This window comes from Mytilus edulis, chromosome 4 (genome assembly GCF_963676685.1).
Source record: "Mytilus edulis chromosome 4, xbMytEdul2.2, whole genome shotgun sequence".
Lineage (NCBI taxonomy): Eukaryota > Metazoa > Mollusca > Bivalvia > Mytilida > Mytilidae > Mytilus > Mytilus edulis.
Window position 1 is genome coordinate 59,450,634 of NC_092347.1, and position 15,849 is coordinate 59,466,482.

General features: G+C 33.2%; 1 protein-coding gene across 2 annotated transcripts in view; it reads left to right on the forward strand.

Moving 5' to 3' along the window:
• The first annotated feature begins 8,009 nt into the window (after nt 1-8,009).
• LOC139520098 (ras-like protein family member 12) overlaps nt 8,010-15,849 on the forward strand; it is a 34,152-nt gene continuing 26,312 nt past the window's right edge. The window contains exon 1 of one of the 2 annotated variants that reach the window (XM_071312531.1): nt 8,010-8,886. In XM_071312531.1, the coding sequence (XP_071168632.1) occupies nt 8,799-8,886 (88 nt within the window). In that variant the 5' untranslated portion in view covers nt 8,010-8,798. The remainder of the gene's footprint in view (nt 8,887-15,849) is intronic. The other variant, XM_071312532.1, reaches the window with a different exon arrangement.

Sequence of the window (15,849 nt, forward strand, 5' to 3'; positions counted from 1 at the left end):
TTGATATGCTGAATCCAAAAATGTACTTAGATTTTTTATTATGGGCCCAGTTTTCAAGTTGGTCCAAATCAGGATCTAAAATTATTATATTAAGTATTGTGCAATAGCAAGTCTTTTCAATTGCACAGTATTGCGCAATGGCAAGAAATATCTAATTGCCCAATATTGTGAAATAGCAAAATTTTTTTTAATTAGAGTTATCTTTCTTTGTCCAGAATAGTAAGCAAGAAATATCTAATTGCAAAATATTGTGCAATAGCAAGATTTTTTTTTAATTGGAGTTATCTTTCTTTGTCCAGAATCAACTTAAATCTTTGTTTTATACAATATACAATGTATATTCACTTTTTACTACCAACTGATAAATTAAAATAATCTTTACCATTCAGTGATAACAAGCAGTTTTTTTACATCTTAATATTTTATGATGTATTTAAATGAGTAGTTATTGTTGCAAACTCCATTAGAAATTTTAATTGAGATTAGTTTTGGAATAAGGGAAAGGGGGATGTGATTAAAAAATTGGGTTCAATTTTTCTCATTTGAAATTTCATAAATAAAAAAGAAAATGTCTTCAAACATTTTTTTGAGAGGATTAATATTCAACAGCATAGTGAATTGCTCTAAGAGAAAACAAAAATTTTAAGTTCATTAGAACACATTCATTCTGTGTCAGAAACCTATGCTGTGTCAACTATTTAATCACAATCCAAATTTAGAGCTGTATCCAGCTTGAATGTTGTGTCCATACTTGCCCCAACCGTTCAGGGTTCAACCTCTGCGATCGTATAAAGCTACGCCCTGCAGAGCATCTGGTTAATTTCCTGCCAAAGAGCTCAAAACATTCCAGCCATAAAAAAATCAAATCCTTGAGGACGTAGAGCCAATGAACTTTGCATGAATTATTTTGACAATTTGACAAATTTGATACATGTGTATATAATTACATTAGATGTATTTTTCATTAGTATACGTTATTTTGATTGGCTAACATCAATCTCGCTCCATTCTTCATTTCAAAATGAATTGCATGAATTGAAACATATATGATGACACACGTTTCCACGATAAAGTGCACAGGTAAATAAAAGAAAAACTTGATAGAAATCGTGTTTTCATGATCATAGCGAAAAAATGTATTGAATGCTTCTTTTAGTAATTTCATAGGGTTGTAAAAGCGTTGACCGTGCATACGTTTTTAGAATGATGCGCTTCCGTGCTTCATACAAAATGTACTTTGGTCAACGCTTTTACACCCAAATGAATTTACAAAAAGAAGCATTCAATTCTTAAATATGTTTCTGGACGAACGATATAAAAATAGCACAGTTAAAACCAATATTGGAACAGGTCTTCATTTGTTGTTTAGATAATTCTTTTAGGTTGCAATTGTTAAATGTTGAACACCATGGCTAAAAATAATACATAGTGGTAAAATGTAGATTTTGGCTTATATCTCTGAAACCAAAGCATTTAGGCAGCAACCATTTGATTTTCGGGGGGGGGGGGGGGGGGGGGGCTATGGTTTTTTTTTCTTGACAAATTAAAACAATCTATTTTTTTCGCGACAAGTCGAAAACAATTTTTTCTTTTAATTTTAGCATTACATATAGTGGCAGCTGAGGGTGAAACAAACAATTTTTTTTTCTCAGAATCAAAAACAAATTATTTTTTCCTCCAAAAACTGGAAACAAACTTTTTTTTCCAAAAAAAACCATAGCCCTCCCAAATTTTACATGGGGTGAAATGTTTGTCATGTCAACTTTTGTCTGCCCTAAAATTTTCAGTAGAATCGGACTACCCATTGTTGGGTTGTTGTCCCTGAATTGGTTATTTTAAGGAAATTTTGCCGTTTATTATAGATAGAGATAAATTGTAAACAGCAATAATGTTCAGCAAACTAAGATCTATAAAAAAGTCAAATTGATCCAAATGGTCAGTTAACCCTTTAAGGAGTTATTGCCCTTTATAGTAAATTTTTAACAATTTTTCGTAAATTTTTGTAATCTTTTACAAAAATCTTCTCCTCTGAAACTACTGAGACAAATTTAGCCAAACTTGTCCACAATCATCATTAGGGTATTAACCAACCAAGACGGCTGCCATAGCTAAAAATAGAACATACAATGTAGGGGTAAAATGTAGATTTTGGCTTATATCTCTGAAACCAAAGCATTTAGAGCAATTTGACAGGGTTGTCCGATGATCCCCACCGCGAACGGAGATGGTCGAAATGGTTAAAAATAGTACATAGGGTTAAAGTGCTGTTTTTTGCTCATTTCTCTGAAACCAAAGCATTAAGAGCATTTCTGACGATAATAGAATTGTTCATTAGGTCAAGATCTATCTGCCCTCAAATTTTCAGACCAATCAGGCAACCCGTTGTTGGGTTTCTACCCCTGAATTGGTAATTTAAGAGTTATTGCCCTTTATAGTCAATTTTACCAATTTTGTAAAGTTTTGTAAATTTTTACAAAATGTTTTCCTCTGTAACTACTGGGCCAAGTTCATTATAGATAGAGATAATTGTAAGCAGCAAGAATGTTCAGTAAAGTAAGATCTACAAACACATAACCATCACCAAAAACACAATTTTGTCATGAATCCATCTATGTCCTTTGTTTAATATGCACATAGACCAAGGTGAGCGACATAGACTCTTTAGAGCCTCTAGTTGTAATATATACTAGCATAAGAGATGCATAGCGTTTTCGGATTACTCCATCTTCAGTGAACCATAGACCTATGTGCTCCCATGCTCAATTTTGTGTGTTTTAAAATAACACTTTGTATCTACAGGGGCATCGTTTGTGCCTCCCAAATACAATAATATCTCAAAGAAAGTCCTACATTGCCTTTGTTATAATGCAGTTTCTTCAAAGCGGAGTGTGGGGGCATCACCGTGTTTAGTTGTCGGGCCCGCGACTTGTGTCGCAGAAAGCTCGACATAGGGATAGTGATCCGGCGGCGGCGGCGGCGTTAGCTAACTTCTTAAAGCTTTATATTTTAGAAGGTGCTTCATATTTTGTATATGAATAATGAATGTCTCATGTTATGAAGTTTCCGACAGTCACATGTCCAATGTCTTTGACCTCATTTTCGTGGTTCAATGACTACTTGAAAAAAAGTTAAGATTTTTTGTAATGTTAAATTCTCTCTTATTATAAGTAATAGGATAACTATATTTGGTATGTGCGTACCTTGCAAGGTCCTCATGCCAGTCAGACTGTTTTAACTTGACCTCAACCTCATTTCATGAATTAGTGAACAAGGTTAAGTTTTAGGGGTTAAGTCGCTATCTCCGATACTATAAGTGTTATGTATATGTATTGTATGGTCGTATGTGTTTTGCAGTTTAGTCGTGAGAGTTGTGTCCCTTTGTATGATAATGATGCATATTTGTCATGTGATGTTATCTGTCTCTTTGAAATAAACGTGCTATGGAAATAGACGTGTTTTTGTTGCTCTTAAGCAAATATAACTTTAGCGGCATGGGGAGGCAAGTATATATCCCCCCATGTACGTAATATGGTGGAGGACTTAAAAAACGACCCCTTTGAGTGTATTTTATGTGAGCTGTCCCCAAGATGAAGAACAAACTTTTTAAAGTCTAGACCACGAGGTTGGCGGTGCCATTATTAAATTTTGACCACGTTGAAACCTTGGAATTTTCGTTCAGTGATGTATAGCAGTACCATGACGTTAAGCACGATATTGCGTCTCAAATGGTAACGTCAATTTCTTACGTTTTACGGCGATTAATGATTTGGGATAAGTTTTTTTATTTCGCTTGTAATTTTTGTTTTGCATATCAATATGGATACTTCTTAATGATTTGTTGTACTGAATATGCATGAAATATTTCCCACTGAAAGTAACGTAAGCAACAAGCAACAACATATATCGTATTTGGGTAATGCATAAATCTATATGAAATGAGAAGATATATACGGTATGATGAGTGCCAATGAGACAACTCTCTACCAGAGACCAATTGACAACGTTATGAAATGCGATGTTTCCCCATTTAGATCCGAAAAGGAGGAAGATATATATTTTGCTTTATTATAAAAAGTTTGTCGGGAATTACAAGTTAAACGGGTCTTGCTTATAAAATTCAATTTACTAATAGCGGTACAATTAGATTAAGAAATGAAACGATTGTCAGAAATAAAAGGTTAATTATAATTCATCTCATTTGTTTACAAGCTTTGTATGATGTGGAGAGGTATATAGCCAATGGCACGCTTTACGCCCAATTTCATTTTCACTTTCAAGTTCTATACATATGAATTTTATTGCAGAGAAATAAAAAAAAAAATCGAAGTTTTACGCTTCCCAAATTTGAAAATTTAAATAAGAGGATTTTTTTTATCCTCTCGTGATACTAACATTTTCAGAACTTTAGAACCTCATCTAAACGGACAACCCCAGTCATCGGATTTTTTTATACTTCGTGGTCTTGTTGATAGTATCTGACCATCAAGAAAATTCTGTCTGAGGAAATATACAGATGATCCACCATAAATAGCGTACCCCGAATAGACAACGTTGAAAACGTATGAAAATCGTCCAGTGGACAAACTTGCAAGACATTTCATTTCTTTGAAAACGAACTCTTTTTGACTACGCAAATTATTAAAAACTATGTAGCTGTTTTGCAAAGTTAAAGCACAATTACGGAAAAGCACTATGTAGCATGCAACTAATCTAACTTTTCAATGAATAGCGTCGCAAATGCCAATTTATTTTTAAAAAGCGGCAAAATCCGACATTGGACATCTTGCAAGACAATTGCCAGAAGCCGTTGCATTTTTATATGAAGTGTGAGTGCTGCAAAAATTCGATTCTGATATGGTCTATGTATGTACTTTTGTGAGCATAATTTACACAAACGAAATATTATATAATCTTATATTTTAAAACCTATAAATTTTGATAACTTAACATTTTCCAAAATCTGACCATAATGACCACTATTTGTTTTTACCAAAAAATAGCGTTGATCGTTACAGGAGCGCATATTCAGTAATTATGTAATACTTTATATATAAAGCATATCATTCATTCGAATTTTCGTGGATATAACACTGTTTTGAAGAACACAAACACCCCTGCTAAAGTTATTATGCGCATAGTCTGTTACGTCTGACACGCATATTTTTGACGTTTTGTCAATATGTTGTCCTTATTTTAGACTATAGTAAAGTATGATAAAACAATTTGCACCTTTTTTCGAACTAGTATTTACCAGTCTAGTCTATGGATATAAGTTTTATATATCTTAAATGTTATGATTTTATAGAAAAGCTGTTTATTAGTGTGGACTTGTTGAATACACAGTATTGACGCAATAACGTGCGTAACGTCCATGCGGTTGACACTAGAAACAATTTTTGGATTTTGTGTGAAATTTGGATGTTTTTTTTATTTGGATTTAGCCAATATTCAGAAGTCACAAATTTATAGGAGTTTTCGTCAACAAAAGAAAACGGTAATTAAAATTCAAGGAACTGTTTTAAACAACATTGAATACATGCATATTATTATCGAAAGTATTTCGCAATTGTTTATTATCCTTTGAACTTTGATTTTCATTTGGACTGTTGGACGCGATTGAAATTTCTACACAAACAATTAAATTTTAACCGCAATTTGGCGTTGGTCAGTCTGACAGCTGTGTATGTTTATGTGTGCAGAAAACTGTAGCATGTGTCATGTGACGTCCCGGCCTATCATCTTACAGTACTTCGGAAAATAATTGCTAAAGTAATTGGCGTTATCTTTACTAACTAATCAGCTTGACCTATATGTGTATTTAGGATTTAGCAGGGAAAATGTGTTGCAGTTTTGAACTATTTAAATTATACTACAGACGGTACGTGTGAGACTTATCTCGTCGTACGCTACCCAGATACAAGGAAAACATAGACTTTAACAATGTTTAATTATGAATTCATTTCAATTTTTGTTTGAAGGATTTTTTTTTATTATTAATACATATATTTCTGTTAACAGTTGGACTGATTTGATAGCGGATTGTCAGTAGCGGTGAGATAATAGTCATAAATAAAACCTAGGTTGATATTGACATTTCTGGAGCTATTCATTTGTTTCATCTTTATTTTATTTTGTGAGTGTGATGTATGAGAGATTGAACACGTTAGAGAGGGAGAATTAGTCGTATTTTCTTTTGACTGCATATGTAACTTATGAAGTGTTTCTTTGATGTTATATTTACCATTTTTAAGAGTTAAAGGTCTCTGATGATTATCTATCAATTTGATGTATACAGCTACATTTATGACAATATTCTAGTACTTTCCATTTAGTAGATTGAGTAAATGTATCAAATGCATATTTTTTTTGTGTTGTTGAATGAACGTAATGCGTGCATAAGGTCCTAAGGGGGAGATCGAGATGCCAGACGTTCGGATTTTTCTGCATTGTTGATACTGGTGTGTATGCCAATGGATGCTAGTTGTGAGAACTGGTCAGCCACGAGTATTTCAGTTATTATAAATGTATTTACATGATAAGATTATTTGGAAAACGATTTTAGTCTTATACGGAAGTGATTACATAGTTTGAATGTAAAAGTGCATTTTTCTTCTTCTTGAATTTGTATATGGATAAAACACATAAACCATTTTGATAAAATTTGGGAAATTTTCTTTTTGGGGGCGGGATGTTATGTATATGTATTGTATGGTCGTATGTGTTTTGCAGTTTAGTCGTGAGAGTTGTGTCCCTTTGTATGATAATGATGCATATTTGTCATGTGATGTTATCTGTCTCTTTGAAATAAACGTGCTATGGAAATAGACGTGTTTTTGTTGCTCTTAAGCAAATATAACTTTAGCGGCATGGGGAGGCAAGTATATATCCCCCCATGTACGTAATATAAGCAATAGGTTTAGTATATTCGGTGTATGGAAAGACTCTATATATAAGTTGTACATGTCCAACTGGCAGGAGTCATCTGACCTTGACCACATTTTCATGGTTCAGTGTTTATAGTTAAGGTTTTGTGTTTTGGTCTGTTTTTCTTATACTGTATGCAATATGTCTACTATATTTGGTGTATGGAATGGTTGTAAGGTGTTTATGTCTAGCTGGCAAGTTTCATCTGACCTTGACCTCATTTTCATGGTTCGGTAGTCAAAGTTAAGTTTTGAGTTTTGGTCTTTTTTTTCTAATACTATATGCAATAGGTCAACTATATTTAGTGTATGGAAATATTTTATGATCTATATGTCAGTCGCGCAGGTTTTATTTGACCTTGACCTCATTTTCATGGTTCATTGCTCAGTGTTAAGTTTTTGTGCTTTGGTATGTTTTTCTTAAACTATAAGCAATAGGTCAACTGTATTTATTGTATGGAAGAATTGTTAACTGTACATGTCTGCCTGACATGGTTCATCTGACATTGACCCCATGTTCATGGTTCATTGGTCAATGTTTTGTTTTCTTGGTTAATGTTAAGTTTATGCGACAGTTGTAATAAAGCTTTATATTTAGGACTATCTACATAATATCAATGATAAGTAAAGAAGGCGAGACATTTCAGCGTGTGCACTCGTGTTTTTAATTATTTATACCCGGCCTTTACAATATCGTTATCGTCCGAGGCGCCACCCAGCAAATGGTAGGCCATATATCTCAAATCTACAAATCATATTCATGCCGATGTATGAACAGTTACACATCCAAGCGACCACAAGACACCAGACAAACCTGATATCAGCATTGGTAGGTTGGAATCTTTTTTTACCCTGATTTTTTTTTATAAATGTCAATTGCCTTCTGTTTATTTACAGAATGTTTGGACAATACAAATAACAATTTTTTTTTATCTTATGTTTTCATTTTTTTTACCACTGTTTCAATGATAAGTTATGCAAATCACCCATCCCCGTAACTAATTATTCCTGTAGAGAGCCATTCATATATAAAACAGCTGAGGAATTTCATGTATCAAGATAACTGTTCAGTTCATTTTCCTATCCATTGATGTTTGTTTGAGGTACACTACCTTTCCTCGAAGCTGATCGACATTTTTGATAAACACCATCTTTTAAATTGATATATGATATGTATTAAGAATTCGTCGTTTAAATTTTTTAGACGTTTCAGAGTTTCCCAGTACCACATTTGAAAAGGAATACTAGTAAATATTTTATGGTACTGAAGATTGTCTTGCTAATGATGTTTATTCTCAACTTTAAATAAACTTTAGAAAGCACAAATTTAATGGGAGAATTGTAATTCATTAACCGATTTTGCATGAAATTGATAATTGTTTTTGACTATAGTGCCAAGAGAATAAGTTTCCAATGAGTATTAATCTGAGTGTCAGTTAAAACATGCTATAGAGTGTAATTGAACCCTATGTTACTGCAAGTGCACATTCTGGTAATTAGTATAAGAAGCACTTCCTGATAAATTCATCACACGTGAGCCATCATTTTACATCCATTATAGCATCTTAATGTTTCTTCCATCTGCCGAGTTTGTGTGAACACAACATTTACGGTGGTGTATGTGTTTTATAATGTAGGTGTGATTTCTAACAATAATGTGATTTCATGAAACGAATGTGGTTATAATTTTGTTTTAATCATCAATGATTAAAAGGGATTTGCTTGACTTCGTAAATGTATCGTTGATACGCTATTAATTGGAACTATCTGTATCAACTGTTGAGTAAAGCCACATAGAAAAAAGGATGATTAAATAACTTTTATGTCACTGAAATGGATTTAAAGGAATAAAATTAAAACTTGACATCAACCAAAATGAGTGGTAAAAAATTTGGGCATCGGAATGGCCAAATACCGGACTACAACATTGTTCTTTTGGGACAAATAGGAGTTGGGAAATCTGGTGAGTATATTTGTATACTTATAACTTCATTACAAGTTGAAAAAGAATAAAATTGACAATACGTACAAACGTAAAACAAAAAAAATAGTAAACGAAGCAATGTAATCTAGGAAACCGAAGAAAACATCTAAGAAGGGGCACGACGGTTTAAAAACAAGTTCCTATAAAAGAAATATTTCCTTTTTTATGACTGATTTTGTTATGACCAGAAAAAGTGTCAAAATGTATTCTTGGGTTGTCGTGTCGTATTATTTCATAACTTGGGCGAAAGAAATCTGATCTGGGGTACATCTATCGATAGAAGATCGTGTAAAGGGCTGCGTGGTTTCATTTAAGGAGATTAAGCACATTGACCTTGCTTTTATTGTTTGTATACCTGTTGTTTTTTGAATCGGTCATTTCGGTTATTTTGAAATCCAATGCTTTTTCAGTATGGATTTTGCATGTTTATGGTCTATTCTATTATGTAACTTTTTGATTCCCGAATGATTGAGACATACATACTTAGGGGTTGAGGTTTCAAAAAACGTTTGGTTCTAATGGTAGATCTATGTTCAATGTATTCGCAACTTTTCTTTTCATTGTTGAACACCCGTATATGTCAAATATTTAAGGTTTGTTTTAGTTGGGTTGCTGTCTACGACATATTCGTCCCCAAATTATAGGCAAATCGACAAAACCTACGTATACTCAAAGTGTGTTTATAGGGATGTAAAGTTTTCACATGGCAAATCAAATAAAGCCGCTCAATGCAATTTGTAATGTGACACTAATATGATATAAATGTGCATGTTTAACATGAATTTAATTTTTGATAACAGACCTTACACAATATACAGTATTTCATTAGTTTTACCACATACTGCCTAAGTGGTGCTGGCCTACAGCGGCACACATTTTGTTTATGTAGCTTTTACAGTGTGTATTTCTATGTTATAATGTTATACTATTGTTTCAGTAAAGGGAGAATGTTTGGTACCATTAAAACGTTTGATCCAGCTGCAATTGTTTGCACCTGTCCTAATCTGATGTTCAGTTGTTGTCGTTTGTTTATGTGGTTCATAAGTGTTTCTCAATTCTCGTTTTTATATAGATTAGACCGTTAGTTTTCCCGTTTGAATGGTTTAACACTAGTAATCTTAAGGACCCTTTATAGCTTGCTGTTCGTTGTGAGCCAAGGCTCCGTGTTGAAGGCCATACCTTGACCTATAATGGTTTACTTTTATAAATTGTTACATGGATGGAGATTTGTCTTATTTGTCTCATTGGCACTCATACCACATCTTCCTATATCTACCTAGACTTCTTCCGTCCGGTCGTTAAATCCATGCATACTAAAGAGAGGCGTCCATTTAAGCTTGAATGGTGTATAAATTTGCAGTCACTTCCGGTCAGAACCAGGGGAATCGTGCAGGAAGAGAACCACTGTCGCTGAAACTTTATGAAACCCTTGAAACAACTGCAGCCCTTCTTATTAAATTGGTTATTTAATTGTTGTTTAAAAGTTCTGCTATACTGTCAAGTGTGTCATTTCTATAAATGCATGTAATATTTGCCACTGGAACAATTAATTTATGAAAAAATATAATTTGCATTTTTTCATCGGTTTCACAACGTGTTTCTGTTTGGAAACGAAACCTTTAGTGAGATAGATGAGGTATAAGTATTATTTGTATATATATATATATATAGAGCCCAGGTGGTCGTGTGGTCTAGCGGGACGGCTGCAGTGCAGGCGATTTGGTGTCAAGGTATCACAGTAGCATGGGTTCGAATCCCGGCGAGGGAAGAACCAAAAATTTGCGAAAGAAAATTTACAGATCTAACATTGTTGGGTTGATGTTTAGACGAGTTGTATATATGTATATACATACTGATGTTTATATGAGGTGTAAAACACGATCATCAGTTTTCTTATCTTAATATGTTTGTATTTATGCATGTTATACTTCAGTATTCATTGTATTATCTGATTTGACAAATTATAGCTGACGTTCATGATTCTTGTAATAGGTGTAACATAACAAGAAACTTTGGCATTTATTAGAAGATATAAATATAGGAGGGGGTAATCGACACTGAGAGTCAGACAATACATATATTATTAAACGAAGAAAACGCAATGCTTATTAATTAAGTGCAGTATTGTATTATATAATATATTGCATTAATAATAATAATACTATTTGATAATATGTTCCCAGGTACCATGCTATATTCATCTGATTTTTTTTTGGGGGGGGGGGGCATTTTATGTCCTATTGATTGATATTCAAAATATTTTATGCATTAAGATTTCGTTAAATCTTTGATAGAATGTTAGGTTTAAATCACAGGCACTTGTCTCAAAATTTCTTTTCCCTATATACCTTAATATAACACCTTGTTATATTAAGGTATATAGGGGAAAAAAATTTGAGACAAGTGCCTGTGGTTTAAATATAGACAGATATTTAGTGCATTCGGGAAAATAAAGATTTCCACAAACAGCTATCACGAATATTACTTGCCCTATTCATATTTTCTATTGTTTGCATATTAACTATATAAATAAAATGAAAATACACTGACCTAGAAACATTTGCAAACAACGAAGAAGTAAATGTATTTCTATGATAATGTCACGTTGTTTGACTGAAGAAAGGTCAGAAAACCAGAGAATGGTATATAAATAAACTACATTTTCTTCACGAGATTCACTAAACGGTGCCAGGAAATGTTTTATATTGACACGAATTGTTTATCTTAGAAATAGCTCTTTCTTTAACTGTTATACTTCTCAAACCCTCATGGTTTTTTCTTGTCTTTAATAAAGCAAATAATAAGGAGAGAAGATAGCTCTACGTTTCTTAATTAGTATTATAAGTGGAGATAAATAAACATGTCCAGTGCATTATCTCTCCGTTATACGCTATGCTTGAATTACATACGACTACAGTTGGTTTGTTTCCAAGAATCAAAGACGAGGAAACCAGACACTAGAGGTTAATCATTTCATTTTGTTATGATCATCGAAGATCCTTACATTGAGTATTCGTGTGGCGATGCATGGCGGATTTGGGATAGCATCTTCCTCATCGTTAAGAATTTCTTGATCTTATAAACCGATGCCTCAATTAAATGTATAAAACATATTACATAAAGATAGGAAAAATCTGAAAGTGTTCAAATATTGATTGTAAAGGTGAAAACAAAAGTCATATCTTCCGATCCCTAATTTATAATCGTTTATAGTTCACTTATTTATTTATCACCGCATGAATCAAGACTACAAAAATGTTGATCTTCACAACGACAAATACTCATACGCGTGTAATACGGATCAAAGAAAACCTTATTCGTGTACGATTCAGTGGCAGATCCAGAAATTATCATAAGTGGGGGTCAAATGCCTGCCTAAGAGGGGGCCCGCTCCATTCATGCTTCAGTGATTCCCTATATAATCAACAACAAAAAATTCCACAAAAAGGGGGACTCGGGTCCCCTGAATAATCCTCTAAATCCGCCTCTGAGATTGAATTAAAATGATATTTCCATTAAATACAATATTATGTTCGTATGTCAAAAATAGTATAGTTTGATGAAAATAAACTATTGATAATCAGAGCGTGTATGATATTTAAAAAAAAACACAATTTTCTTTTGGGGGTACGTACCAGATCAAGCTATCATGATTCAATGATGTTAGATTAACTGATGCACTAACGTTATGAAATTTGCTAGTGCATGTGTATAATCAGTCCTAACAGAAGGATGATGTTTAATATGATACGTTCTTGACTTTGGTGTGTAGGAATTTGATTCTGAAAATGTACATTTGCAGGGGTACTTGTTTGCCAATTATTTTAATTTTAATCATGATGGAATTTACAACACCTTTTGATGGTATTTTCTCTCAGGTTAACAAGGATAAAATACGTAAACACGTTTCCCTTGCATGTTATTACGTTATATACAACAGCTGAAATGAGATGCTTCAACTCGGGTTTCATAAAATGGATAGGCTTTGTCATTTGGCCTCTTGTGGAGAGTTGTCTCATTGGCAATCATTCCACATCTTCTTTTTTATATCCATTTATATGCTCTAGTTTGTTTTCAATTATTAAAATAAAAAATTTAACCAGTGATATCGGATTTCAATTTCCTTTCTTGGAAGGAAATCGTACAATTATATTAATTTTAATAAGTTCATATACATGTTTTATTTATGCAAAAAAATATTTTGAGTGTTTTCATCATGGTTTCGTTTCCATGAAGGGCCTCGGTGGCCGAATGGTCTAAATGGTTCAACTACTGAAATCACTAGCTTCTCAACACTGAGGTGTGAGTTCGAATGTTGACTTAATACAAAAGTGTTTTTCTTTCTTGTTTGTTTGTTTGTTTGTTTGTTTGTTTGTTTGTTTGTTAGTTTCAAATTTCTTTGATGGCATAAAACATTTCACTGCTTGATTTCTTGAATGACAACATATTTGTTACGTTTGAAGGACGTGTTTTTCAACTGTCGGAATTCTAATGGGAACCAATTGTTCCTCTCTTCTTGCCGACTTGTTTCTTAATTCTTATTAGGCTGACTTCATACAGGAACTTCTTAGGATAAAAAGGTTGCAATATCCTTTTAGTTTACGTTCCGCTATATAGATGATGTTCTCTCACTAAATAATACAAAATTTGGTGACTATGTTGAACGAATCTATCCCATCGAACTAGAGATAAAGGATAATCATACTACAGATACAGTTAAGTCTGCCTCATATCTTGACTTGCATCTAGAAATTGACACGGAGGGTCGTTTGAAAACAAAACTTTACGATAAACATGATTATTAGAGATGATTTCAGCTTCCCAATTGTAAACCTTTCATTTCTACTAGAACACACCGGTGATATTACGGGTCCGTGACTGAATTAAAGTATATATAGAAAAATCCTAAATACACCGTTTAGTGGTGCGCCTGTCAGATGTGACAATGATTGAATTTAGTAGTGTCAACCCTGTGATTATGACCCGTGTATATATAGCAAAATCCTAAATACACCGTTTGGTGGTGCGCCTGTCAGATGCGGAACGTATGTAGCTAATAGGTGAATATACTATTGGTATCGGTATCGGATTCGACCCGGAACTTGTTAATTATTGGCAATATTAATTATGTGGAAAACAAAAGGGTAGTGTTGTAATTTTTAATCTACACCATTGTCCAATATTAGCTATATATAAAGTTGGATTCTTTGATTTCTCGTTTTTACCCCATGACGGCTCACAAATTGGACCTCGTTATTTTAGTATTATAGATAGTATGATGTAGCAATATTCCAGCAGCGACTGTATACGGAGTATATATCTCCCGATTGATACGATATTCCCGGGCTTGTATTTCCTATCATGATTTCCTTGACAGAGGATTGCTGCTCACAAGGAAGCTATTAAACCAAGAGTTCCAAATGGTGAAGTTGAAATCATCCCTTCGTAAATTTTACGGACGCCATCAAGAGTTGGTTGACCGTTATGGAATAACCGCTTCACAGATGATATCGGATATGTTCCTTATGTCGTATCTACAATACCCTTCCCTTTTCACGAATGTGACCTACCGAATTGGACTATTTACCGGATTTGTAATAAGCGTCACTTAATCGCTTTTCCACAACTTTTATATATATACTTAACATTTTTCTGAATTTAAAATATTTCTAAAATCATTTTATAGCATTAGATTGTACATGTATATTTATTATTGAAGTGTGAAAACATGTTTCTCAAAGAATGTTCTTTTCGTTAGTAATTCTAGTTTTTCTTTAATATAAATTAAGAAAGGATTTTTCTCCTGTTGATAGTATATTTCTTGTACTTTAATCATCTAATTTGATTGTCTTACATATGTATTCCGAGCTTAGCCGCTGATTTAGATAGATACACATTATATATACCCTACTTAAATTGTTATTTTGATCACTATAGTTATTCTTAGTGATTGTACTTTAACAAAAAACATCTATAGGATATTGAACCAGTTCTGCTCTTACAAACAGCTATATTGCCAGATTGTTTACTAAGTACTAGTATATTTACTAACCACCAGCTGAAGGACACTTCCGGGTGCGGGAATTTCTCGCTGCATTGAAGACCTATTGGTGTCCGTCTGCTGTTGTCTTTTCTTTGGTCGGGTTGTTGTCTCTTTGACACAATCCTCAATTTTACTATTGCGAATATATTGTGAATATGAAAAGCACTCAATTATTAAATAATGCATGATACATATTCACAATACCTTCAACTAAAAAGCTTTTATCAATGTAAAGATCCGCTGTTAAGCATATTTATTAATATGTAAAATCGCGCTGAATTGATATTTAAGGGATTTTCCTCATTTAGGGAATTGTTCCGCTATGTTATTTATATATCAATATGTCAAATGGATTGACCTTTTAATCTAGCGAAAGAATTTATATTTTTTTTTGACAGGAAAGAAAACAAATTCCAGAAACTTGAGGATAATTTTATATATTTTAAAAATCAGGTTTCTATGTATTTTAATGAAACATTTTTTTTAGATCATGAAAGAATTGAAGCATCAATGTAACAATCGACAAATTGGACATGAATATCACTATATATTCGAATGCCACAAGTTCTTTTCCGATCAAAAACTTAAAGACCTCCTATTTTGTACAACGACATAATACTTATAAATTCTCTGAACTTATGTCGACAACACAAGAACCAGTCCTGAAGAAGCTTTGATAATTCATAAAAAAATATTAAAATACTTGTGTTTGTCCTTTTCTCTGTCGAATTTTGTAACCTCTCTCCCTTGTTTTTATATATATAAGTACGTCTGAGCCAGTGACAACTCTACAACAGATTTATCCATCGGATCACCAGCAGTGATGGTGATACATGGCTGTGTACATTATGTATATAATTATATACAACTCGTCTAAACATCAACCCAACAATGTTAGA